This window comes from Rutidosis leptorrhynchoides, unplaced genomic scaffold, assembly GCF_046630445.1.
Source record: "Rutidosis leptorrhynchoides isolate AG116_Rl617_1_P2 unplaced genomic scaffold, CSIRO_AGI_Rlap_v1 contig174, whole genome shotgun sequence".
Taxonomy (NCBI): domain Eukaryota; kingdom Viridiplantae; phylum Streptophyta; class Magnoliopsida; order Asterales; family Asteraceae; genus Rutidosis; species Rutidosis leptorrhynchoides.
This window is the reverse complement of record NW_027266423.1, coordinates 23,035-48,932: the sequence shown is the minus strand read 5'-3', so window position 1 is coordinate 48,932 and position 25,898 is coordinate 23,035. Positions and strand designations below refer to the sequence as shown.

At 39.8% G+C, this 25,898-nt stretch overlaps 3 protein-coding genes and 1 pseudogene across 3 annotated transcripts; 3 read left to right on the top strand and 1 right to left on the bottom strand.

Moving 5' to 3' along the window:
• Positions 1–8,439: 8,439 nt before the first annotated feature.
• On the bottom strand, positions 8,440–16,962 carry LOC139881599 (ABC transporter C family member 12-like; annotated as a pseudogene).
• A 1,443-nt stretch (positions 16,963–18,405) lies between these two features.
• LOC139881598 (uncharacterized) lies at positions 18,406–19,777 on the top strand. Its single transcript, XM_071866042.1, has 4 exons — positions 18,406–18,563; positions 18,807–19,051; positions 19,096–19,265; positions 19,442–19,777. The coding sequence occupies exons 1-4, from the start codon at positions 18,406–18,408 to the stop codon at positions 19,775–19,777; spliced, it is 909 nt and encodes a 302-aa protein (XP_071722143.1).
• A 3,891-nt stretch (positions 19,778–23,668) lies between these two features.
• On the top strand, positions 23,669–24,770 carry LOC139881596 (uncharacterized). The gene is made up of 2 exons (XM_071866041.1): positions 23,669–24,014; positions 24,112–24,770. Exons 1-2 carry the CDS (start codon positions 23,669–23,671, stop codon positions 24,768–24,770), a joined length of 1,005 nt encoding a protein of 334 aa, XP_071722142.1.
• Positions 24,771–24,849: 79 nt separating this feature from the next.
• Positions 24,850–25,686, top strand: LOC139881595 (uncharacterized). The gene is made up of 3 exons (XM_071866040.1): positions 24,850–25,059; positions 25,155–25,211; positions 25,417–25,686. Exons 1-3 carry the CDS (start codon positions 24,850–24,852, stop codon positions 25,684–25,686), a joined length of 537 nt encoding a protein of 178 aa, XP_071722141.1.
• The last annotated feature ends 212 nt before the right edge of the window (positions 25,687–25,898 follow it).

Genomic DNA, 25,898 nt, shown 5'->3' with positions numbered 1-25,898 from the left:
TGATCTTCGGCGGAGAGGAAGCCACGTGGGCAAAAATGCTAGAAAGAAGGCTAGGCGAGAAGCCGAACAGATCATGTCCATGGCCATAGCTTCTCTGAAGAGGACCTGGACGGGACCCAGTATCCTCACACGGATCCCTTAGTCATCAAAATGATTATCGCCAATAATACAGTAAGCCGAGTTCCGATAGACGATGGTAGTTCGATCGATATATGGGTTTCAATGATGCCCATCTTGCCCCCTTGCCTGGCCATAACTTTGCCGTCAACAAGATCAAAATCCCTGTTAAGGGACATATCAGACTCCCGGTTACGCTAGGAGAAGGAAGTTACAAATCAATCCAGACCATCAGCTGTTTAGTCATAGATGGCCCAACCGACTGCAATGCCATCCTCGGCAGAAGCGGCCTAACCACTTATTCAGCGTCGCCTCGTTCCTTTACTAGGCTTTTAAGTTCCCAACACTAAGAGGAATAGGCACCATACGCAGCGCCCAAGCCTAGGCCAGAAAGTGTCATCTGAAAACAATAGAGTCCGCCCAGCAAAAGGACTTGTTCGAATTATTGAGAAATGCTTTCATCTCCGAATCACTACCCGGCGAGACGTCCAAATTACCCTCCAAACCGAGAAGTACAAGTCTCTTAAAGCTTTAGGCTATGTGCTTGCCACCATCGTGGAATACAAGGCCAAACCAGCCCAAGGGCAAATGTCGTCCAAATCGGCCATGCTTATCTCTCTCAGTCGCAAGCGTAATCGCTCTGAAGAGCCCTTAGTCGGCTATAACGACGTCGAAATGGAGCCTCATTCTCCAACCCTTCCTTTCGAGGCCACATCATTGGAAGTTGACACTAAAGTCAAAGAAAGGACGGAAGCGAGAAGATCCGCACCTAGCTACGTTCCCAAATCCGTGCAAATCCTGAAACATGTATCAGGAATAATCTCGGGTCTCTAGAAGAAGCCGTCAATGTCCCGGCCCCGCTGATATCAACATCTAGCACTTTTGATAGTCTTGCCTCGGCGCGAAAGTATCCCTGGCTGGCAACGACGAAGTTTATTTAATGAGGTTCACCTCAAGGTAGTTTATTTGGCTCTACTCGAAGTATTTTTGTAAGCCCAAGGCATAAGACTTATCTATTAACTATGTGTGAGTTCCATGAGTGGCATCATTTAGCCTATGTAAGGAATTCTTAAGAAGGGTGGTGGAATGCCGAGAGTAGGATAAACATAGACCTATGAGTCTTAGTCCACTCGGCGTCACCCCGTACTTGTCCCGACGGGTAAATAAACTTAGGGTAGACTGGACGGTATAAGGTAAACATGGGCAAGGAAAAAGGCAATCCCCCAAGCGAGCGATGCCATCCTTGTAGCCCTAGCCTAGCCGCCATAAAGCGAGGCCAAGTTCTCCATATTGGTTATCCTACATGCCTATAAAAGTATATTAACTCCAGCCAATTAGGTACTTTAATGGACATGGGCCCGTGACCATTTTAGTTACCTCGACCTGGCATAAATGGTAAGCTAAATTGAGAGGCCGAATGAAACGGACCGAATAGGTGACTTGATCACTCGCTTTTTTTGACCTTTTTCAATTAGCTGACCTCAATTATAAGCAAATAGCAGTTGCAGAGCCGAGAGATTAATAGGTTTAAGTTGTCAGTTAAGAACCAACTCCACGCTGATGCCTCTCGTCGTTAGAGCAATGGATAAAAATTTCCTGTCGAGCCCGTAACGCTAAAGGTCAAGTTTTCTGTTAAGAGCCAAGTCCAAATCGATGATAAATTCTAAGTCCAATTGGTAAAGTTTCCTAAGTCCAGAAAACGACAAATGGCAAGACGTCGGCCAAGAGCTACGACCACACCGACGCTCCTTTTGATAGGACAGTGCAAAGTGAAACCAAAACCTACGAAAGAAAAAAGGGATAAAGTCGTCGTCTCACCAAGGACGCCCCCAGCTAATCAAGGAACAAGACTCAAGCAAGAGCAATCAAGAAAAGGGCTAAGCCGTCGGCTAAGAGCTTTGGCCACACCGACGCTCCTGTTGTTCAAAGTCCTATAGTAGTAAAATGAAGCCAAGCGTCAATGAAGGCTAAGCCATCACCTAAAATCGAAGGCTCGTTTTGGTTGGGACACGCATGACACAGAGTCACTAGAGGCCAAAGGCTATAAGCTAGCCCCAGACAGAGATACTTCATGCAAAATAACAATACAAGCATGCAAGAGAAGAATCAAAGTAGCACAAATCAAAGAAAATTATTCATAGAGATAGTTAAAATTGTTTTGCAAATAATACAGTGGCACACGGGCCGCAATCAAGGGCACGCAAGCCCAACTTCTCAAAGAGCAGCATGATCAGGCTTCGACCACATAAGGAGACTTGGCGGCAGGGGTTGGATCTTTGGCCAGTGCTGTTTGCTTGGCATCAAGAGCATTACGATCCTTGGGACATCAAGAGCTAGGGAATCCAAGGTCCCCTTATCACCCTCCTTAGTTTGCTCCCTAGTCTTCTCCAAAATAAGATTGGCCACAGAAGACGGTGCCTCGTCCTCCCCATCTTTTCCAGATGACCCTCCATCATCATTGGCATGGTCCGGGTCGATGTGCCGATGAAGTATATGCAAGAGGATCGAATTTAGCCAACACATGGACATCGGATTTAGCCAACACGTGGCAGTGTGTTAATTGGTGGAATTTTAAATTTTTTGCTTCGATTAAATCGAAATGTTATCACGTAACACTTACATGATCAATTAACACGCAGCGAAAACCCATGATTTGTTATATCGAGCATGTAATTGAATTACTCTAATTCAATCTAGCATTTCACATGCAACAAATATATCATCATATAAAGCATACAAATGACAAAACCATTCACATGAAATTATATCCAAAGTCCAAATTATACAATCCAATCTTGATTTACATCCTTCGAAAATTATATCCAAATAGAAAATAAAGTCTTCTTGCCTCCGAGTCTCCAACCTGCACAATTAATTCCAACTCTTGAAATTATGAAATCGAATCTATTTCGTATCATCGAAAAATTTCAATTTCAACTCTAACACTTAGAATAATTTAATTTGATTCAATCGTACACTTACAATTAACCAAATTAAATATCATGTCCGAGGTATAGGTTTCTCTGTTAGTGTGTGACCCTCTAGGTTCACCAATATGCTAGTAATAGAATCGCATTCTATAAGTCATGGTTATCGTCTAGCAACGAGCCATGAAGATCTAGATATAGGTGAATATGATGTGAACCTTTCCACTTACAATTTCCATGTGATACGATCCTTTCGTCAATCTATGTCCCAATTGAACTTAGAGTGTGAATGATTAGTCGAAACTCTATAAGTTCAATGACTATGTATCTATTCAAGCACAAGACTTTAGGTCATTAGAAAACTCCTTTTCTAATTTCCACATTACCTTGGCCAAGGATTTAAAGTCGTGGCTAATATGAAAACATAGGACATCATTATCATTTCGATAATTGATGAATCCTTGGTTGACACACACCAATCTTCATATTTAACAAATCATGCTGAAGTCAAGCCCTTTAGTGATGCTATGATCAGGGTAGTGGTTACAAATATAACTTGTTATATATAAGATTACCGAGGTGTCTCAAGTCTAAGGATTAATGACACACAATTGTAACGTGAGAATCCTATTTTCGACACATAGTTTCACATAGGATTTCTCGTCGGGTCAATACAGTGAACTAGTTCTCTAACTAGCACCCACATATGCATGTTAGTGTCTCCACACTAATATCCATGGAATGAGATATCTTCCCAATTTAAAATGCATCATATGTGCTAGTCTATCTGAATCATTAATGTCCCGTCTCAATGATTCTATGACTAGGTATATTTAAAATCTAGGCTTCTAAGGAACATATTCCACGATTATCATCGCCATGCATAACCATGTTCCATGAGCCACATTGATCTTAGGACCTTATCCAAATTACTTAATATATCGCATATATTTACAACAAGTAAATTGATAAGAGGCGCTTTAATTAAATACAAATATTTAATTTACATTACTATTCAAAATAAGATTACAGAAATGCCTAGATACTAGCGAATCTAGAGCCAATCAAATTGGTTCTAAGGGCACATTTCTAACAGTATATTGGTTCGGCACAGTCTTCCGAACCCTCAAGTCTAAGTACAATCGGTCCACAGCTTCAAGAGCGGCCATGAATCCCTCGTATCATCGACATTACATTACATGGAAGCGTCATAGTCAAACTCCTCTGAGTTCCGATACTCCTCCACGGCCACCTTGCCAGCTGCTTGCACCTTGTCCCACAGATTCTTCTTGCACCGAGCGACACCTTGCTTTGCCTCCCTCAACCACCTTCAACCGCTCTCCAGCAGCGGCCAGTAACTCCTTCTTTTGTGCGGTTTCCTCCTTGGCTACCCTCAGGTCCTCCTTCATAGAGTCATACTCCCTCGCATTGAGCTCGGCCACCTCGGCCACTTTGAAGTCGTAATCGACAGCCTGAAATGGGAAGTCCCGTAAAGCATTAGGGGATGAAAGACCGAAGGAGGGAACATTAAAAGGAAAGAAACACAACTTATCAGCTTGCAATGGGTAATGTTAGACCTCATCAGGGCCGATCTTTCATCCCGGGCAATAGCCAAGCAAGTCTAATTCACGATTGGCCTGGGGTCCACCATCAATGACTTGCCCCGAAGCTCCGAGGCTACTGCCTCCCACTTTTCAAGTCCTAACAGCTGAGGCATTCGGCCAGAGTCAAGAATGATGGATTCGATGGAAGTAGTCTGCTCGCGACGGCATTACTCTTCCTTGGCCTCTTGGGTAGAGGAGTCTGTTCATCATCAACGGCTGCAGGCCTCTTCCTCTCGCTGGCCTTAGTCAAGAATGATGGAGTCTGTTCCTCTCGCTATCAAAAGGAAATCGACTAGGTCAAAAGGATAGGCATAAAAAAAAGTAAGCACAAAGCCGGAAGGGGCACGGCATATACTCCCAGGATTCTTAAATCTCATCCCCAGCGTGTATACGTTCCTCATCATTTAACTCTGCTTCAGGAACATTTATATTTGTCACCTCTTGACGGTATATTCCTGTATACATCCAGGCGTAATTGCAAGGCCCAGTCAAAATGGTGAAGTTATCTCGCTACGCGTCCTTCGGCCTCTTCCGGATAGGAGGAAGAAGTGAAGGAGTGTTTGGAAGCTTCTTGAAGTTTAACCAACATACATCTTTAAGGCCTTCATTCTCTTCTCCAGACCGCATAGTCCTCGGCAGCTCTGCCCGTATCAACTCCCAGTGGCTCTGAAAGACCCGATAAAAGGTTCCGACGCAGACCTTGAGGCATTGGCTTCAAAAGCATTAATCAAACATCTACGGGATCACATTATAAGAATTCATTAGGTCTACATTGAACTTTGAACTCGAGAATGAGTGCCCATTCTCCAAGGTCGATTCTGACACCGACATCCCTCTAAACCAGCTCCACAGCCGTTCGTTAGGTAAAGGCCTCAAGAATTTATATCCGCCCTCCGGCGACAAGCTGTACCTCCTCGGCTAATCGTCCAGACGTTGCTGACCTTTCACTATTAATTCACAATAGGCCACATGGGCCCAAGACATATCTCAACCTTTAGTTTTGGGGGTTACGGGCCGATGGAGATCCACATCAGTATAAGAGTCATAGAAATGCGGCTTCTCCGCACAGTCAAGGCCGGATGGAAGATCGAAATCCTCATAAATGGTCTCAGACCAAGTAGGCTCCTCCTCTTCGTCACTCTGGCCCTCTCCATACGTACTTTGGATATGACTGTGGCCGGCCCGAGAGTATCCCTCTTTGTCGGGCTCATCGCCGAAGTCATCGCTCTCGGCTTCATCACCCTCACTCCCGGCTTGGTATGAAGGGAGATCCGAGAAGTCGCTATCACCGGCCTCCCTAAAACGGGGAAAATTACTGACCCCCTCTCCTGCACCTGCCATTACATCTAGAGAAAGAGGGTCGGATGTCTTCTTCTTACTTATCGGCACCTTGTCGCCGCCGGGTTTACAACCCTCGAAAACGGTGGTGGCAACGACCTCGTCATACCTCTCCATGGTTAAATCCTTCGGCATGTCCAGAACTATTAGAGAGGCGCGTGGCCGGACGGTCTCCGGCTAGCGGTAACATTGGGCTGCCTATGACGGGAAGACATAATCGCAGTCGATGAAGAGAAATTGAGATAATGACATAGTCTGAGAAGGAATAATTGAAGACGGAAAGCAAAGAACAGCCCCGGCCGAACAAATTCAAAAGAAATCTCTGCAGAGCTCGATTAGGAAATTCGCAAAAGTAAGAGAGAGATGGAAGAAAGAAGGCTATTTATAGCAGAAGACCGTAGCACAGACATCGAAGTGCCACGTACCAAAAGTCCGAAGACGAAAAGATGTCTTAGAAGTTGGACAAGCGATGCGCCAGTGTAGCAAGCCGTGATGTAGTCCCCTTTCTCAAGGAGTCTTCCCCACTCTCGCTTCGAACTAATGCCCAACTGCCAAAGTTGTATATCAGTACGACCTCATCATCAGTCAGAAGCAGATAAACTCCCCCCTCAGAACTGACAAGACAGGATTCAAAATTCAAGTCAAGACCAGTCCTTCCCAAGCAAAGTCGAAGATAAAGACCCCTTGGTCGATAAAGGCTCGGGGGCAAACTAGTAAGAGCAGGGCCAAGGCTCTTGCTTAATCGACGCTACCATATCGAAGGATACGAATCTAGGCTTAACGAGACCCAAGCGTCCAATAAAAGCCCAGACAAGCAGTATTTCTTCCATGAGACCGTACGCACTCCTACAAGAAAGAGGGCAAATGATACGGCATGAGTCTTTTTAGGTAATTTGGACTGTGGAGCCGTAGGGGTCTTTGCCTTAGGACGGACTCGGTACGTGAGCGGCTCTGTCTCCCTCTGCGAGGCCATGAGCGCCCGGGGACATGATCACCCCCGACCTTGTCCTCCTTAAGAGGATATGGACACCATAAATTGAGGTGACCTTTCGTCTCCACTCTGCACAGGTCATTTTCATAGTACTAGACATCCAAGGAAACCTTAGAAGCTCTCCTATATAAAGACCCAACTCAGATGTGTGAAGAACACATAAGAGATATTAGTGATCACACTAAGGGACTTTCTCACTCTAGAAGGACACTTCCCTCTCTAGATTCGAGTAACTCCATGAGGCCTTTGGCTTCGTGGTGAGCCTTGCAGGCCAGCTTCGAGCCATAAACATTCAAATACTTCTTAACTCCCATTCTGTTCTAAGTCACTAAAATGAAGGGTCCAACAAAAACTAATTTTCAAACTATACTTGAGGGGTGTACGAGTGTATCTGTACGTAAGTGGGTACTTTCTCAGATTATAAACAGAAACTGTTAGCGATATAATGAACAAGGTTTATTATTATCAAAGGTTGTTGTTGGTAAGAACAAACTCGATTAAATCAACAAACATATACACAATAGCGTGCTTAGGCATAATTCAACTAGAAACTAGCTAGGTTGACGATTGTGAAGATAGTGCGAGATAAACCAAGTTTTATATCTTTGTTCTTCAACTCGTTCTGAGTCTCATAGAATGATTAATTACTTCAATGAGGCTGGGAGCCTAAGAGTTTTTTTTTTATCACGATAGACGATCACTTCTCAGGCCTTATCCTAGAATAATTAGCACTTAGGTTCTCAGACTCACAAATCGTTATGGTGAAGTAGAGAGCAAATTGAGCATCGTAGCTAAGGATGAGCCATAAGTTCGTCCTCAGATCCAACTAATTCAATAACAAAGCTCTCCTAAATCCTAGCAATGACTTTTAAGATTCTTCTCTGATATCTTTCAATTGAAATGACTTATCACTTACACACTCTCTTCTCTCACTACAATACAAACAAGAACATAGTTTTCGAGTATTTATTTGTCCTTTAAGAAAAATCCTTTGTTATTAATCAAAAAAGCTATAAACTAATCGAATTTCTCGCTAGTCACTTATATACTTTTATAATTGTAAGTTAAGAAGCTCAAATCAGTTTTTAGGTGATGACTAGTGCAACGTCCTGGAACCCACTCGAGCTTTCCAACACCATTCGGGGTAAGAGCTCAACATCATGAAGATTCTGGACCTGTGTTGATCTCTGCATAGTTGGAGCTTGGGGGTCTTTCTTCGATTTACGAGAATTCGGCTTCTCAACTAATCCTCTTCGGGGAGTGTCCAAGACATATAGACCCGAACAACTGATACTAAGAGAGTGTCTAGTGGCCATCAACCTCTCATCAAGAGCTTTAGTACCGCTCGGTCCTTCACATGTCACTATCGATTTCGACTTCGGAGCTCTTGGATCTCCCGAATTTTCACAGATCACTATAGACTTCAAATTCTAAGTTGGTAGAGAGAGTGTCGTAGTTTTGATCAGGTTGAGATGTTCTTTCTTGGCTTTAGATTTAAAGTTGGCCAGGCAGCAGTGGCGGGTGACCTACTGATCGCTTCGAACCACTCGATCCCTTTCGGGTTGGGAACCTTAAGCCCCTGATGGTAGAAAGAGGCGACACCCTGAAACGCTGGCATGCCTTCCCAACCAAATATCACATTGTAGGTAGAGTCTCCATCGATGATAAACCTATCTGGATCATTTTGACTAGAATCTAAATACTGCCTCGGGTCAGGATCTCGATATGATTCACGGCGAAGATTGGCCCTGGGGACATAGGTAAGCGAGCATCTCGGAACCCCATCTTTTTAAAAGCGTCGTAGTATAGTATATCTATTGAGCTGCCATTGTCCACTAGCACCCTTCTGACCATGATGTTTCCAATCGTCATCTCGGTATGCAATGGATTGTTGTGCATCACTTTGTCCTAAACCAAGTCTTTAGCAGAAAAGGATATGACATGGTTTGGGTGGTTGACGACCGTCCTTCCCTCTCGTGGTCCTTCTTTGCTTTCTTACACATTTGAGCTTCTTCACCTCCAAAGATTATCTTATATTGCAAGTGTATGAACAGTGATGAACGAAATATTTAATCACGCTAATATCAAACACATTGTAACCTCGTTAAGCTTGTCGTATATAAGTTCAAAAGCCAACCAGCTCTTAGCTAACCTGTACTCGAGTTGCTGAAATTATCATACATCTGCCGTCATGTGTCGAGGTCACTGAACACAGGGGAGCCAAGGTCACTAAAAAGCTTCAACGACCTTGATAAATTGAATAGCTTTTTAATATGCACGGGTAAAACCAAAAACCATTATTACGTAGAATGTATGAAAACCATTATACATAATATATAAGTCAATATCACAGAGCAAAATATCACTTCAATATTAGGGAGACAAAATAGTTGGATACAAACCTCAAAAACATGTTGGTTATAGAAAAAAAAGAACAAAAGACACTGAACAAGCATACAAAACATAGCTCATCAAGACACGCCAATTGACAACACCTGTCTCGTGCTCTTCTTGCTTGACAATCAAGGATTTTGGATTTTTTCCTTTTTTGGTATTTTCCTTCATCCGCTCCATTTTCTGTTGTTTTTGAATCATCCAGCACCTCAACATTTTCATTTTCTTCAACATATTCTTCCATTTTACCAGCATTTTCCATCAGTTTCTTGAATAGCTATCCATTTTTAGAGAGCTTTTCAAAGGTTCCTTCCTCTTCGATTATACCTTCCGAGACAAGAAATATTCTATCCACTTGAGGGAGATAATGTAGTTGGTTTGATATAGTGTTGAAAACCTGGAAATGGATGAAATCACATTATTAAGTATAAATTCTCACAAAACTCCAACACAATGAAACGATATATACCTGTCGACCAACATGAGCATCTAAAGCACTTAATGGATCATCGAATATAAACACGTCTGAATTCGAGTTGACAACCCTAGCCATGGAAACTCTCTGCTTTTTCCCACCACTAATGTTCACCCCTCTTCATCAATCTCAGTGTGATGATGGCCCTGAGTATTTAATAAGAGGATAAGTACATATAAGCCACACTAAGCACATTTAACTTATACACATATCTAATAACACTGCAAGGCATGAAGCATACTTTCAAACTACAGTACGTAGCTTTACTTACTGAAAGAGCCTCAAGATCATGGTGCAATACAGTTACATCTATAGCTTTCCAATAACGTGCATGTTCAAATGCAGAACCAAGTAGTATGTTTTCGCATACCTGCAAGAAGAAAAAGAAAGGGTTTCAAACCTGTGCAAACTGGAAACAGATTAGTAGGAATCCAAGCAGATTTGTTAGTTATTTATGGAGACATTTTAATAATATTTTGCAAATACATACATCAATTAGTCCCAATATTTTATCCCAATATTTTAAAAGGAGAATGAAGAAGGTGCAACTCACTGTAGCATTGAAAATCCATGAAACTTGAGGAACATAGGCAACAGTCCCTCTAATGACATAACTCCCATTTGTATCTACCACAAGAGGCACTTCTTCAAGCATTGCCAATATTAGGGATGTATTTCCTTCTCCCGTTACACCGATAATCGCAACTAAGCTTCTGATAGGTATGTCCAAATAGACATTTGACAAGGTTGGCTTCCCTGCCTAGAAAATATAAAATAATATAAAATGACATAATACATGGAAAACAAAACTTCATCCAGTTAGATTTTAAAATTACCTTTGAATCCCATGAAAAGTATCCATCTTTTATTGAGACTGCTGGAAGCTTGGGTTCCGGAGGAGGATTTGGCTTTAGAACGCTATCTTCGGCTAGAAAAAGTTCCTCTAATCGGTTTAATGATACTTTTTCACTTACAACCTGCAAAGATGAGGAAATAAAAAAAACATTAATATTTGATAAGAAGGAAACAGTTTTTGACTACTAAAGCTAAATGTAACTTACAGGAGTTAAAAAATTAATAAGCATGTCTTAGGGCAATCGCATAACAGCAAAAACAGAAAGAGACGTAAAGGCCCTTGCAAGTGTCAGACCCCCACCAAGAAAAGTGAACATTCCAAATGAAACCACCGTCACAAGATAGGGATGCTATTGAGTATATAAAAGTTAAGAGATGCAAAGTTAAGGATAATAGGAATTGATCATAGATTTAGTCAAGTGTCATACAACAGATAATAACTTTGCTTTTCCGAACCATGATAGTTCATCATCTCTTATGCTTTGAACTCTAGATTAGAAGCTTCTCTCCCATGCATAACATCTAAAATCCATAAAGCATTGTGTCAAAATAACAATGTAGAATATCATAGATGTCTAAATGCCAACCAAGTTAAGTTTATTTCAAAATCAACCGTACTTTACAGTGTCCATAGCAGCCAAAATTTCATTCATGATGCCGACTCTCTTGTCAGTCAAATGCAATCCTTCTTTAGTCATTTTGCCCATTTTTTCCATGATAATTGTCTTTTCATGTAAAACAATTTCAAAACAACTTATGCATTGCATTTAATTTGAAATAAACAGAAAATTATGATAAGCAGATATTTTCTTACTTATAAAGGGACAATGAGACCTAAGATTAATGCATTGATACGTTCTTCTTCGCCAACTAACAACATGATGTTACAAATTTTGGGACTTTAATAGAAGACTATTCTATCCAAAACCACTGCAACAAAAAGGATTGAACTCAAGAATTCACCAATTCAAAACATATATCCAATTAATAACAACCATCAGAGAGAGATTAAAACTAAGAATGAAATAAATAACATCCCAACAAAAACTATTACGTAACAAAGACTATTACATACCGAGTAAGTACATCCGAGACCAAATGCGTAATCAAAGCAATATTTGTTGTCCTCTGACAAGTCAGGATCCAATACATGGACCTCCAACAACCTTCAAACATAGAAATCATTTATCATCTGAAAGTTGACAACAAGAAAATAACCTAGTGAAAATAAAATATAATCAATAAGCGACCTACCGTACATCTTAATCCTCTGACATACCGCCGCCCCACTTCGCCACCACGATGTCGTGAGCTTCCTCAGCCGTTGCACCAGCAAGCGCCAGCGTTCACCACATCGCGCACCACCAATACATCTCTCTCTCCACCATAAAATCGGCCCACCACAATAGATCTGACCTAATCCTTTGTTCGTTCAACACCACGCAACCACCAATCATCCTCTTCTTCGACAAAGCGCCGTTGTTTCGAGCAATGAATTTTAAAAGTGATATAGACCTTGGATCTCATGTTTTCAATTGGTATGGCGGTGTGGCGCCTGCTCCCAACCCCGCCGTACCAGGACCGAAGGCGGTGCCCGTCGATACCTTTAGTCGTCTTCCGTCATTTCTCGTATTTGCGGAAGGGGGCGCTATCGATGCCTTGTAGCCCGATCTTTGCTTTCCTGTTATCTTGGAGAGAAAGAAAACATTTTTGGGGAAAGAAAATTGTGAGTTAGAATGCTTAGTGAGGTTTTCCCATTTTCAAATCAATTTTGAAAAAATAGTATCAAGCATTTCAAGAGCAGCATTTCGTTAAATATCTTTAAAATCTTTATTTCATACTTTAGAATAATATAAGAATTTCTGAAAATAAATAGAATTTTGACGAAATATTTGTTAAGCAAAATTCTTCAAATCATTACTTTATTCAATACTATATCATGAAGAGTTTCTTCTTGATAAATATATTTCAAGAAATCCACCCAATTTAGCAATAAAACATAGGATCCTGCAAAGATCCTATCTACGTATATGTGTACTCCAACGCGTATAGGGAACCAACGACTAGACGCTAGGCGACGTCTCGAAGGGCGTACCACTTGTGCAGGACTCAACCTGGGTTCTCATAAGAACGTGGTATTCTATAAGGATTAGGTCGTCCGTATACGAGCAAATCCCACATGGGTCATTCATACACGATCAAATTAAATTTACGGGGTTCGTAATAACTTATATATATTTATATAATTGTAAAAGTAAAACTTTGCTTTGAACAATTTTTGAAGGCTCTCTCCAGTTTTCAAAACTATAATACATATCTATGTCATATATCATTTAAAAATATCATAATGAAACACGGAAATCATAAAGCATTTATATGGCTTAGTAATATTTATTACTTCATAAAACATTAAAATAAATTCATAGAGAAATCGAAAGTAACACTCACATCAAGTAGTAATCTCTCATTCGTCCCTGTCCTAATATTGTCACAATTTATCGACCTATCGAAATGACGATTATTAAATCGTAGGGAATTACGTATATCGAAACAAAGGCGTGTTTAGTCTTTTTCGGTTTGAAATATTTATTTAAATCTATACTTAACATTTTATATATTAAAGTCTTCATTAAACCATAATTAATATAACTTCTCCTAAGACCCTTTTACCAATTTAGGTTAGTTTGATCTTAACTAATCCATTTTTTACATAAATGATTCATTTTAATATAGCATAAGCTTGGTAAAAATTATTTATGTTCGGGTGCACTTTTGCTGGTTTGGAGGTAGTTCAGATGGATTTAGCCTCGAATTTAAGGTTTCGCTTTAGGGTTGGGTACAACTTGGATGAACAGTGACCGAGGCCAACGTGGTGGCGTTCGTCTTTCCTTGGGTCGACGATGGCTCGACATCACACTCCTCCTCCCACACGCGTTGTTTTGGCGGCTCCAGCCTTGGTCGGGTCCGATTCGCGACGGTACCTCACTGTTACTCGGTTTTTTGGCGGCGGTTCGCTACCTACAACGACGTGGGTAGCTCAGCTTCTTTGGTTTCGATAGCTTAGACTTCGTCTGACTTGGGCCAGAAAAGGAAAATCATTTTCCAGTAAGGCAATGGTTGTTTGGACAGTAAATAGGTTTTCACTTTTAAATTTTTAGCTAGTTTATCTTGGTATTTCTTTCTCTCGGTTTGATCTTCTTCAGAAGAGGTGTTGTAAGATATTCTCAGTATGGGATTGTGTTATTTTTACTCTGAATGGTGTTGAATTTCTTATACAAGAAGACAAACAACTTGGCTACCGGTTTTGTAGGTTACCAATTGAGGGTTTACTATAGCTAGTACTGTTTTGATGTCATGTGTGATGTAAGTGTAATAATGATGTACAGTGAACTTACTTGTTGTGTGTCAGGAAGAATGTAGGGTATAGATTTTGTAAACTTGTAGTGTAATAGAGAGGTGGCGTGAGTGATTCATAAAGTAGAGTTTTATGTCATTTCTTTATACACGTAAATATGACTTACCAGAGTTACGCGCAATATCTTTTTATATCGAAACGATTTGATTCGGCTATCTCACTTGACTCAATAAAATTATAATGCAAAATAACGGTCCAAAACTTCAAATTCGACTTTTATAATCAATAAAATAAACCTTGATAGTTACGTCAGACACGGTCGTTACAGGCGGCGTTCGCTTGGAGGTTGTATTCTTCTACACCGTTAGCTCTGTAGCTGCTCGTGTTCCATCGCTCCATGAGAGCGTTGTGAAGGAGCTAGCTCGCATCGACGGTTCTCCGTTTTTCTTCCTCTTCACCGTCTTCGCCGATTGACGCAGTCTGACTCTACACTTCAATTGAGGATATGTGCTTGACGGCGGTATACTTTTGGAGCAAAAATTACGATTTTTTTTAATGGATATTTTTATCTTGTCTCAACACCGATTTGTTTGAATTGATCAAATATTTTGTGACACATGTCATTTAATGAGCATGGGTTTTTTTGCCACACGTAAACTTCTAAAGCTTTTTCTTTTCAATTTTTTTGTCACATGTCAGTCTGTAGTTAACTAATGTGTATGGCTTTCTACATTAATAAATATATAGATGGCAGGAAATTCTTGATAACTAAACTAAATATTTTCTCCCAACCAAAACAGCTACTAGAGTCAATGTGGTCGCCAACTATTTTGCCGGGATTTGTTGTCGTCTGTGAGGCTTACTAAGCCGTTTATAGATGAGTGGAAATGATGGCACATATATTTTCCAAGCCATTTTGGAGATGTTCTTGGCCTATGATCCATGTTTGACGTGCTTACAATATTAAGTACTGGATCAATTACGTTGATCACATATAAAGATAATCACGAAGGATATCACATGGAGTACTTCCACAAATTCCTAGTGAGCAATATTAAAAAAGTTGATGCAAATAGGAAATATAACGATGCATTTACCAAATTTCTTGAAGTAATAGAAGTTACAAAACTTGAAATATGGGTGCTTGGACGGGTTCGATTTTTCATTAAAATCATCAAAATCTATTCAAGCTTTATGTGATTGAAATTGGTACCATTCACATTTTAGATATCTTGGACGAACTGCACGAGTTTATGTTTCTTTAAACCTAACTGGAAAGGAGCAAAGTTTGGTTTTGTCTCTTACTTATCGGAGAAAGAAGCTTTGGAGACAATTCATATTATGATGGGAGAATTGGAGTTGGGATTTTCGAGTAGCTTTTTTGTTGCAGACTAGATTTCCACACCCTATATTGCATTTCAATGAACGAGTTCAAGGCTGGAACATCGGAATTTCTCTCCTAGATTTTCTTAAGAAAATGCTTCTAAAACAATTTGGAAGAAATGAAGAAGCCGGATTTCCATAACCAAATTGAGGATAGCAACAAGGAGTGGCTGTGAAGGAGTCTTGTTGGTCATCTACCACCCTCTCTCTTTGCAGCAGATGTGGTGGAAAGAATAACTGAAGAGGTCCCATTCAATGCAATGCTCACAATAATGAACAAGTCAATGATGTTGATGACTTTCTATTCTTTTGAGGATAGGAAAAACATTATGATCAATCTTAGGAAATAGAGGAGGTATTATCGATATTGGAGGTCCAGTTATTGTTTCAGTGGAAGATTTTGGGGGTAATAATTATGTTTCAATCTTAGGAGATCTGGAAATGAGGAATGTTTTGTTTCAAAGTCTGGCAGAATCAGGATAACCTAATCCTTGATATTGTCACTTCGTTTAGTAGATTCAGTAATCTGGATAACTCACATTGCAACCTGGATAACTCAAATCTTTAATCGGTATACGAGAACACAATTCTAGCTCTAGAAAATCAAATAGTTTTACAACAATCCTCTAGTGACTTGATTTCGGCCTCTATTTCTCTAACGATAGAAAACCCGGTTGTTGTCTGTTGAGGAAGGCAATTCAATGTTGCCTCCAACGGTCGAAATTGAGAGGAAGCAGAAGATGCAAAACTCACCATTTTGCATAATGGGCCGAAACAAAGGCCAAGATGGCAGAGAGTCAGTCAGTTGAGTCCAGCGCGTTCAAGTCAGTTAGTTAGGCTGTTGAAATTGGCGGGAAAATTAGTTATTCCTCAGCTCATGTAATCAGAATTGCAATTGTACATATAAAGCAATTATTGTGTAATCTTCAATTCAATTAATGAAATTACACTTACTTTTCTCCCAAATATGATTCTTAACATGCTTATCAGAGCCTAAACAGGTTTTTGTAATTTTTTTTTCGCCATTTTTACTCTGCTCAAAGTTTTGTGCTTCATTTCCAATGGCAAATCTCTCCTCTGGTTCTAATGATGGCGTTATTGAGATCGCGTTTGGTCATCATCTTTATCTTCATCCTACTGACAGCTCAATTTCGATTCAGGTCGACGAGCCTCTCACCAGTGCTGATAATTACGGTGATTGGAGCATAAATGTCTTCAACTTTGTTCTCACGAAGCATAAGATCGGCTTTCTGAATGGCACTTGCAAGAAGGAAGATTTTCATCCACGCTATCATGATCAGTGAGATTGTGCCAATGCTCTGGTGCTTTCCTGGATTTTTCGTTACGTCTATCGCGATTTGGCTCCAATATTTCATTTCTTCACTAACGCATTTGCTGCTTGGTCTAATCTGAAGTCTCGTTTCTAGAGAGTTCCTCGTGTTCAAATTTTTTCTCTTCGTCACAAGATTGCTCAAGCTAATCAAGGTAGTGATTTGATATCTACCTATTTCAACAACCTCCATTCCCTATGGGCTGAGCTTGATAGCATCATTGATCTTAAGATTCCTGATCCAGCTTCTCTTGCTATTATGCATGCCTATTTTGAGGATGTAAAGTTTTATGAGTTTTAATAGGACTTAATGACTCATACCTTGCAATCCGAGGTCAGATCAATTTGATGAATTCTCCACCATCTCTGACTAAATGTTACAATCTGTTGATTCAAGAAGAAGCTCAGTGTGATCACTCTTCCGAGTCTAGTATTCCTCAAATCTCAGTTGATGCTATGTACTCCAATACTTCTAGTTCTTCCTCTTCTGCTCCCAAGAGGAAGTTTAAAAGCACTTGTGATCACTGTGGTGTGCGTGGTCATAAAAAAGCAAAATATTACAAGCCCATGGCTTTCCAAAGGACATCAAGTTTACTCGAACTAAGCCACATGCTCACAATGCTTCTCAAGATAGTCAAGACTCTGACAGGAACCACAAACCTGTGAATTCAGGAGAAGCTGATGCTTTATCCTTTTCTCCTACTCCAACCTTTAATCCAGCTCAATATGCACAAATCATGAAGTTGATCTTTGGTGAATCTTCTACCGTGGGTAATGATGTGTCCATTCTATTTGTTGCATCTTTACATGTTGCTGGTTCGTCATCTTCCACTTCCAACTCAGATATTGTTTCTGATAGAACCTGGATTGTTGGTAGTGGTGCCATAAATCATATGACATTCTGTGCTAATGGTTTGCATAGTGTTTCATCATTAACAAATCATGTTCATATGCCAAATGGAAATCATGCATCAATAACTCATATAGGGAATCTCAACATCTCACCAAATCTCTCTCTGAAAAATGTTTTGTTAGTCTCTAGTTTCAAACATAATCTGTTAAGTGTTCATAAACTACCACAAGACTCAAATTGCTTTGTTTCATTTTATCCCGAATTTTGTCTCATGCAGGACATCTCAACTGGGATGGTACAAGGGATTGGTAAATGAAACAAGGCTTATACTATCTGCCATAAAAGCTCACTTAGCATATTGCATCACCTCATGTTGTTAATCATAGTTTTGTTTCTCCAGCTAGTGATTTTTAGTTTTGGCATCATAGATTAGGCCATATAAGAAATAACTCTTTGTCTACTTTGCTTGTTTCTCAACAATTGTCAATAAATAAAAGTGATCTTTCGCAATGTATTGTTTGTGCTAAGGCTAAACAACACAAATTACCATTCAAAAATAGTACCACTACATCTGTGTCTATATTTGATCTCATACATATGGATGTTTGGGGTCCCTATAAAACTCCAACTCATCAAGGTCAAAGATACTTTTTTACAGTAGTGGATAACTACTCTAGGTTTACTTTGATGTTTCTTATAGAATCTAAGATTGACAAATTTAAGTTCATAAAATAGCTCATACAATTCATTAAGACCTAATTTCATACAATAGTCAAGGTAGTCATGACAGATAATGGTACTGAATTTGTGAATCATCAATGCCATGATTTGTTTGCAAGTAATGGCATCATGCATCAGAAAACTTATCCATATAATCCTCAGCAAAATGGTGTTGTTGAAAAAAAATATAGACATATTCGAGAGGTTGCTAGAGCTCTCAGGTTTCAGTCTTATATGCCTATAAGGTTTTGGAGAGAATGTGTTTTGACTGCTGTCTATCTCATTAACAGGACTCCTCTACAACCTATTAAAAATCACACACCATATTAGATACTGTATAACAAGTAACCAGACTTAGCACATTTCGGAGTTTTTGGCTGCTTAGTTTATGCTAGACCATCATTGATTATTGATAAATTTGCATCAAGATCAGAATTATGTGTTTTTATGGGATATCCTATTAGGCAGATAGGCTATATTCTGTATAACTTGACTAAAAAGGTGTTTTTGATTAATATGGATGTTACCTTTCATGAGTCTGTATTTCCTTTTGCTACTGCATTTTCTGTGCCACTCTCTCATGATCACATTTCTTCACTCATTGATCATGATTCTGCTATATATCCATCACTATCTCTTGATCCTTCCTTAAATCCACATTTTACTGAGATCCCTTTACTGAGATCCCTGCCACACATGAGTTGCATGAGTAAGTCCAGTTGCCTACTGCTATGCTTGTTTCAGTTGTTCCAGCTGCTCCAGTTCCTCTAAGAGTCAGACCAGCCAGACATATTAATCCACCAGTTTGGATGAAGGACTACTCAACTGCTTGTGCTTATCCTATTCAGGATTCTATCCAGTATTCTAGAGTCATGCCAGCATATCAGTCATATATTGCAAAGATAGACAGTATTCCTGAGCCTGTCTTCTACAAAGAAGCTACAAAGGATTCAAGATAGGTTGATGTTATGAATTCAGAATTGCAAGCTTTATAGAACAATCATACATGGGATATAGTGCTACTGCCTCCTTCTAAGAAGGCAATTGGTTGTAAATGGGTATTTAGAGTGAAATACCATGCTAATGGTGAGGTGGACAGTATAAGGCTAGGCTGGTAGCCAAAGGATTCAAGCAGAAAGCTGGAGTTGATTATAAAGAAACCTTTCCACTAGTTGTGAAAATGGTGACAGTCAGAAGTGTTGTCACTTTGGCAGCTACATTCAATTGGTCACTCTATCAAATGGATGTCTACAATGCCTTTCTACACAGGGATTTGGAGGAAGAGGTTTTTATGACAATTACTGAAGGACTTTGCAATTTAGGAGGGGACAACATGGTTTGTAAATTGCATAAGTCATTGTATAGCTTAAAACAGGCATCAAGGCAGTGGAATCATAAGATAACAACTGCTCTTACACAAGCTGGATATTCATAGAGCAAATATGACTATTCCCTATTCACTAAGCAAGATGGTGAAAGAATTGTAATAATGCTCATCTATGTGGATGACTTGTTGATAATAGGGAATGATGCATTCATGATTGATCAGCTGAAGTAGACATTATATAAGCACTTAAAACTCAAAGATTTAGGCACTATGAAGTATTTTCTAGGAATGGAGGTGAGTAGATCAGATGATGGAACAATGATAAATCAAAGAAAGTATGCATTGGAGCTGATAAATGACACGAGTTTAAGTGGAGTTAGACCAGTCAGCACTCCATTTGAACAGAATCTCAAGCTCACAATAAAAGAATATGATGATTCTATGGCAAAACAATCAGGAGGGGTTAATGCAGCGGAAGATCCGCTAATGAAGGATCCAATGAAATATAAAAGGCTGGTAAGTAGATTGTTGTATTTCATAATTACGAAACCAGATATGCTTTGCAGTCAATCATGTGAGTCAGTTTATGAAGCAACCTAAGGAATCTCACTATCAAGCTACCATCAGAATAGTGAGGTACATAAAATCTAATCTTGGAGAAGGGTTATTCATGCCACGAAACGATGAGTTTGAGGTGAAAGCTTATTGTGATTCGGATTGGGCGTCTTGCATCATCAATCGAAGATCAGTGACTGGATATTGTGTGAAGCTGGGAAGGTCGTTGATTTCATGGAGGTCACGATCACGATCGGAATACGGGGCAATGGCTGATACAGTAGCTGAGTTGATGTGGTTAAAAGGACTTCTTGTTGAATTGGGAGTCAAAATTGACCAGCCTATGAAGTTGTTCTGTGATAATGAAGTTGCACTTCACATTACAGCAAATCCAGTTTACCACGAGCGAACAAAGCATATAAAGATAGATTGTCACTTGGTTCGAGAGCAAATTGATTCAGGCGAGCTACTTTTCGACGACTGAGCAGCCGACAAATGTGTTCACCAAAGCTATGGGAATAGCATATCATAATTAATTAAAAGAGAAGTTGGGGATGAAAAACATTATTGAGAACATTGAATTGAGGAAGGGTGTTGAGGAAGGGTGTTCAATGTTGCCTCCAATGGTCGAAATTGAGAGGAAGCAGAAGATGCAAACTCACCATTTTGCATAATGGGCCGAAACAAAGGCCAAGATGGCAGAGAGTCAGTCACTTGAGTCCAGCCCGTTCAAGTCAGTTAGTTAGGCTGTTGAAATTGGCAGGAAAGTTAGTTATTCCTCAGCTCATGTAATCGGAATTGTAATTGTACATATAAAGCAATTACTGTGTAATCTTCAATTCAACTAATGAAATTACACTTACGTTTCTCCCAAATATGATTCTTAACATTGTCTCCACAATTCTGGAATCGCCCCAAGCTCGAGCTTCACTCTCAAGCCCGATCAAAACTTAGTACTAAGAGTGTTTACAAATCTAAAAAGCTGGATGATCCTCTTAGGTTATATACTCAAAATTATAAAGAAAGAAATTTGGAGATTATCCCTGAGGAGGTAGCTAGTACCATATTGTAATTGGGGATGGAGTTGGAAACTTCACTTGGACGAGCTACGAAGAATTTGGTGAAATTCCTGGGAGCTGCAGTTCCAAAACCTCTATCTAATCGCTCTCAATTACCGACCAGAGATCGCCTTCATCAAGTAAAGTCTTGCTTCAAACTCTGTAATTTGTCAGTGTGGTCTTGAAACAATGGAACCATAGAACACTTGTTAATATTTTGCTGCCAAACTTAGCTATTATGGGTGAGGTTTTTAAATTGGTATGCAGTATATTGTTTGAATGCCAGATTGTTATGCAGATTTCATGTTATAGTGGTAAGGTCTGTTTTTTAATTAAGCTCAAACAGATTTTATGATGATTATTTTTGATGTTATATCTTGGTTAGTGTGGTTAGAACGGAACATGGTTATTCTGAAGATCGCAACTAAGTTGGATGATATGCTATTCATTACCATGAATAGAGCAGTGTGTTGGTTCAAGAAGCAAATTCTCTCTTTCGCTACTATGTCGAGGATTCGGATTGTTTTAGATTCTTTAAGATTAAATTTACTACCGAGGTGTGTGTTAAAGTTAATTCACTTTCTTTCGTCAAAATGCTCAATACAATGATACAGGTTCTTCGATGCCAGTGTTAGACTAAGTGTGGAATTGTTAGACAACTGTTAGCTTTTCTTCAGGGTGTTATGATGATCCGCTTGTCTCCAGATTTTGTTTGGCACCCAACTTTTTAGAGGGGAGTGGTAAATCCATGCTCCTTTTTTGCTCATTCACACTGAATTCTGACTATTTTATCCTAATGCTGTTAATTAAGAAAAAGGATAAAATTTAGGTACGTTTAACTGCATCCTGTTTGCTCTTCAACAAGACAAGAAAAAAAATTAGAGAGGATCATCACTTCTAGTGGCCTGGCTTTTTTTTTCTAATTTTTTTTTTTTTGATAAAAGGTTATATTTTATTACAGAAGATTATATTGCAAGCGATGAATAAACACATTCTTTCATTTTTCTATATTTTTGAAATTTATCTAACAAGGTTTAGGTAAACCCTATGAATTGAAAACTTCAGAAAGAAGAAATAATCTCATTCTGAACATGTATCCTGATCTTGCACTCTTCCAATATCATTGACACAGCCGATTCTGCTTGAACAAATTGAGAAAATTTATAACGGTTTTTCTCTGGTTGGTGACCAAAAAACCATTGGTTTTTTGAAAAAAATTGTTCGACGTGAATAAACAGTTCTCGAACATTATTGTCAAGGGCTTATTAAACTCCGCCATTGCACGGTCCCAAATTCGTGATGAGAAAGGAGGAGGGTTGCGGTAGGTTGGCGGCCAGCATAAAAGATAGCCAAAAGTGCATGATATGAATCCTACAATGTATTCCTTGGGGCATAACCGCAGAAGCAACGCGCTGTATAGGATCCCGGATACATCGATAAATGAGCAAGGGTCGGGGTCATCCTCCTCACCGAGCAACGCGCCATGTCGGCGCCTGGATATGGTGTTAAATGAGCAAGGGTTCCCACATACAGCGGGATGGATCTGGGTAAAGAAGTTAGTTCCAGTACATACTATAGATAGTGGGGTAGATGGTAGACATATAGGTAGGACTAGAGAGGGTGGGAGAGCGGTCCCAAAGAAACAAAGAGAGTTTATAGATAGGAAATTGAGAATAGGAAGTTGGAATATAGGTACGCTTATAGGAAAATCGTTAGAGATAGTGGAGGCAATGGAGAGAAGAAGAGTGCACATCATGAGTCTCCAAGACACGAAGTGGACTGGCCAAAAGAGCAGGATACTGGGTAAAGCAGAACACAAATTATGGTATGCAGGAAAAGATAAGAAAAGAAATGGAGTAGGAATAGTTGTCGACAAATCCATCGTGGACGATGTTGTCGAGGTCTAGAGATACAAAGATCTAGTTATCCGTATCAAGGTCATGATGGGAAAAGACGTATTGCACATCATCAGTGCTTATGCTCCACAAGTAGGTCTAGATGATAATGTGAAGCAGGAGTTTTGGGATAAGATGGATGATATAATGCAAACTATCCCAATTAAAGAGAAAGTTATCATTGGAGGGGACCTAAATGAACATGTGGGCAAGAGTAGGGATGGATATGAAAAAGCGCATGGAGGTATGGATATGGTAGTAGAAACAGGGAGGGAGAGTCAATCCTAGACTTTGCATCGGCTTATGACTTGTTGCTACCAAATACTTGTTTCCAAAAATGGGATTCCCATTTGGTTACATTTAAGAATGGTAGGAATCTTAGTCAAATAGATTTCTTCCTTATACGAAGAAGGGATCGCTGATAATGTAAGGATTGCAAGGCGATACCGGGTGAAGCACTTACGACACAACATAGGTTGTTGGTGCTAGACATGAGGATTAGGCAATGGAAGCCTAACAAGAACGTTATCGAGAAATCCAAAATTCGTTGGTGGAGCCTTAAAGGAACAAAACAAGAAGACTTCAAGAACTCGATGGCAGCCGATGCCATTCGGAGTCTAGAGGATGTTGCAAATGCCATGTGGGAGGCTATGGAAAGTTGCATCAAAAGAGTAGCTTCTTCGACACTAGGAGTCTCAAAGGGGAAAGGAGTGGCACCTAGAGGAGCTTGGTGGTGGGATGATGCGGTGAAGGAGAAAATTAAAGAAAAGAGAATTTTGTTTCGAAGCTTGCCTAAATCTCAAGATGCTTTTGCATTTGAGAAGTATAAATTGGCAAGTAAAGAGGCAAAAAAGGTCGTCAAAGAACAAGTTCTTTGATGGCTTGTATGATAAGTTAGATACTAGAGAAGCAGAAAATGAGATATAAAAAATAGCTCGGCGAAGAGAGAGGAGTAGTAAAGACATCAACGAAATAAGATGTATAAAGGACGAGGAGTACAAGGTATTGGTGTATGATGTAGATATCAAGTTGAGATGGAGAAACTATTTTGAGAAGTTATTCAATGGAGTGCAAGGGGAGCAAATTGTGGAGCCTCCTAGGAATGAGGATAGAAGGATTTACTGTACGAGGAAGATTCGTTTTCTAGAAGTTAAGGAAGCTTTAAGAAAGATGAATAAGAATAATGGAAAAGCCTGTGGCCCATATGATATCTCCATAGAGGTGTGGAAGTGTCTTGGAGATATAGGCATTGCATGGCTAACAAGACTATTTAACAAGATAATGGTCTCGTGCGAGATGCCAAATGCTTGGAGAAAAAGCACATTAGTCCCTATTTTTAAAAATAAGGGTGACATCCAAGATTGTACTAACTATCGAGGTATTAAGCTCATTAGCCACACTATGAAACTATGGGAGCTGGTCATTGAACATAGAGTGAGAGCTACTACTACGATATTCGAGAACCAATTTGGCTTCATGCCTGGACGGTCAACCACGGAGGCAATCTTTCTTGTTAGGGGCTTAATGGAGAAGTATAGAAACAAACAAAAAAGACTTGCACATGGAGTTCATCGACCTAGAAAAGGCATATAATAGAGTCCCTAGAAACATCCTTTGGTGGGCTTTGGCTCAGCAAGGGGTATCTAGTCAATATATCCACTTTATACAAGATATGTATGAGGGGCTACGAACTAGTGTTAGGACGAATGGAGGAGACACGCCTGATTTCCCAATCACCATCGGTATACATGAAGGCTTGGCTCTAAGTCCATATATTTTCACCTTAGTGATGGATGTCCTGACTCGACATATCCATGATGACATACCGTGGGGTATGTTATTTGTAGATGATGTCATTTTGATAGACGAGAGCAGAGAGGGAGTAAATGAGAAGTTAGAGCTGCGGAGGGAAACCTTGGAGTAGAAAGATTTCAGGTTGAGTCGTAGTAAGACGGAATATATGTACTGTAACTTTAGTGGAGAAGGGAGAAGTCAGACTACTACGATACAGCTAGGCCGAGTGGAGGTACCGAGGTGTGATAGATTTCGATATATAGGATCTATCCTATAAGAAGATGAAGAGGTTGATAGGAATGTTACCCACTGTATACAAGCACGATGGGCAAAATGGAGAAGTGCAACAAGTACCTTGTGTGATCGACATATGTCGACTCGGCTAAAAGAAAAGTTCTATAGAACAGCAGTGAGACCAGCTATTCTATATGGGAGCGAATGTTAGTTGATAAAGAAACAACAAGAGCACAAGATTAAAGTGGAAGAGATGCGGATGTTAAGGTGGATGAGTGGACTTACTCTAAAGGATAAAGTCCGAAACGAGACTAAAAGGAGCGATTTAAACGTTGCACCTATAGACGAGAAGATAAGAGAGGGCAGACTTAGGTGGTTTGGACATGTGAGGCGTAGACCTAGAGAAGCTCCCGTTCGGAAAGGTGAGGACATAGATATAGGAACAGAGAGAAGAAGGAGAGGGAGACCTAGACTCATGTAAGAGAGGGTAGTTAGAAAGAATTTAAAAATTTTATGTATTTTAGAAAACTTAGTAGTCAAGAGAGGAGAGTAGCTTCGTAGTATCAACGTAGATGACTTCCTATAGATAGTGTCATAGGGTTAGAAAAGCTAGTTATAGGATATATCATTTCTCTACCAGGGATAGAAAAACTATGTATACGAATAGGCAGTATATCTTTATATTATATAGCA

Bases quoted from the DNA above. Each gene is read 5' to 3' on its own strand.
- LOC139881598 (XM_071866042.1), top strand. From the start codon at position 18,406: ATGACAGATAATGGTACTGAATTTGTGAATCATCAATGCCATGATTTG. The intron at 18,564-18,806 runs GTTTCAGTCTTA...ATATCCTATTAG, and splicing joins GAGGTTGCTAGAGCTCTCAG to GCAGATAGGCTATATTCTGT. The intron at 19,266-19,441 runs GTCTTCTACAAA...TGAGGTGGACAG, and splicing joins TAGACAGTATTCCTGAGCCT to TATAAGGCTAGGCTGGTAGC.
- LOC139881596 (XM_071866041.1), top strand. From the start codon at position 23,669: ATGAGGATTAGGCAATGGAAGCCTAACAAGAACGTTATCGAGAAATCC. The intron at 24,015-24,111 runs GTAAAGAGGCAA...TATAAAAAATAG, and splicing joins TGAGAAGTATAAATTGGCAA to CTCGGCGAAGAGAGAGGAGT.
- LOC139881595 (XM_071866040.1), top strand. From the start codon at position 24,850: ATGTATGAGGGGCTACGAACTAGTGTTAGGACGAATGGAGGAGACACG. The intron at 25,060-25,154 runs GTAAATGAGAAG...CTGTAACTTTAG, and splicing joins TAGACGAGAGCAGAGAGGGA to TGGAGAAGGGAGAAGTCAGA. The intron at 25,212-25,416 runs GTGTGATAGATT...AGCGAATGTTAG, and splicing joins GGCCGAGTGGAGGTACCGAG to TTGATAAAGAAACAACAAGA.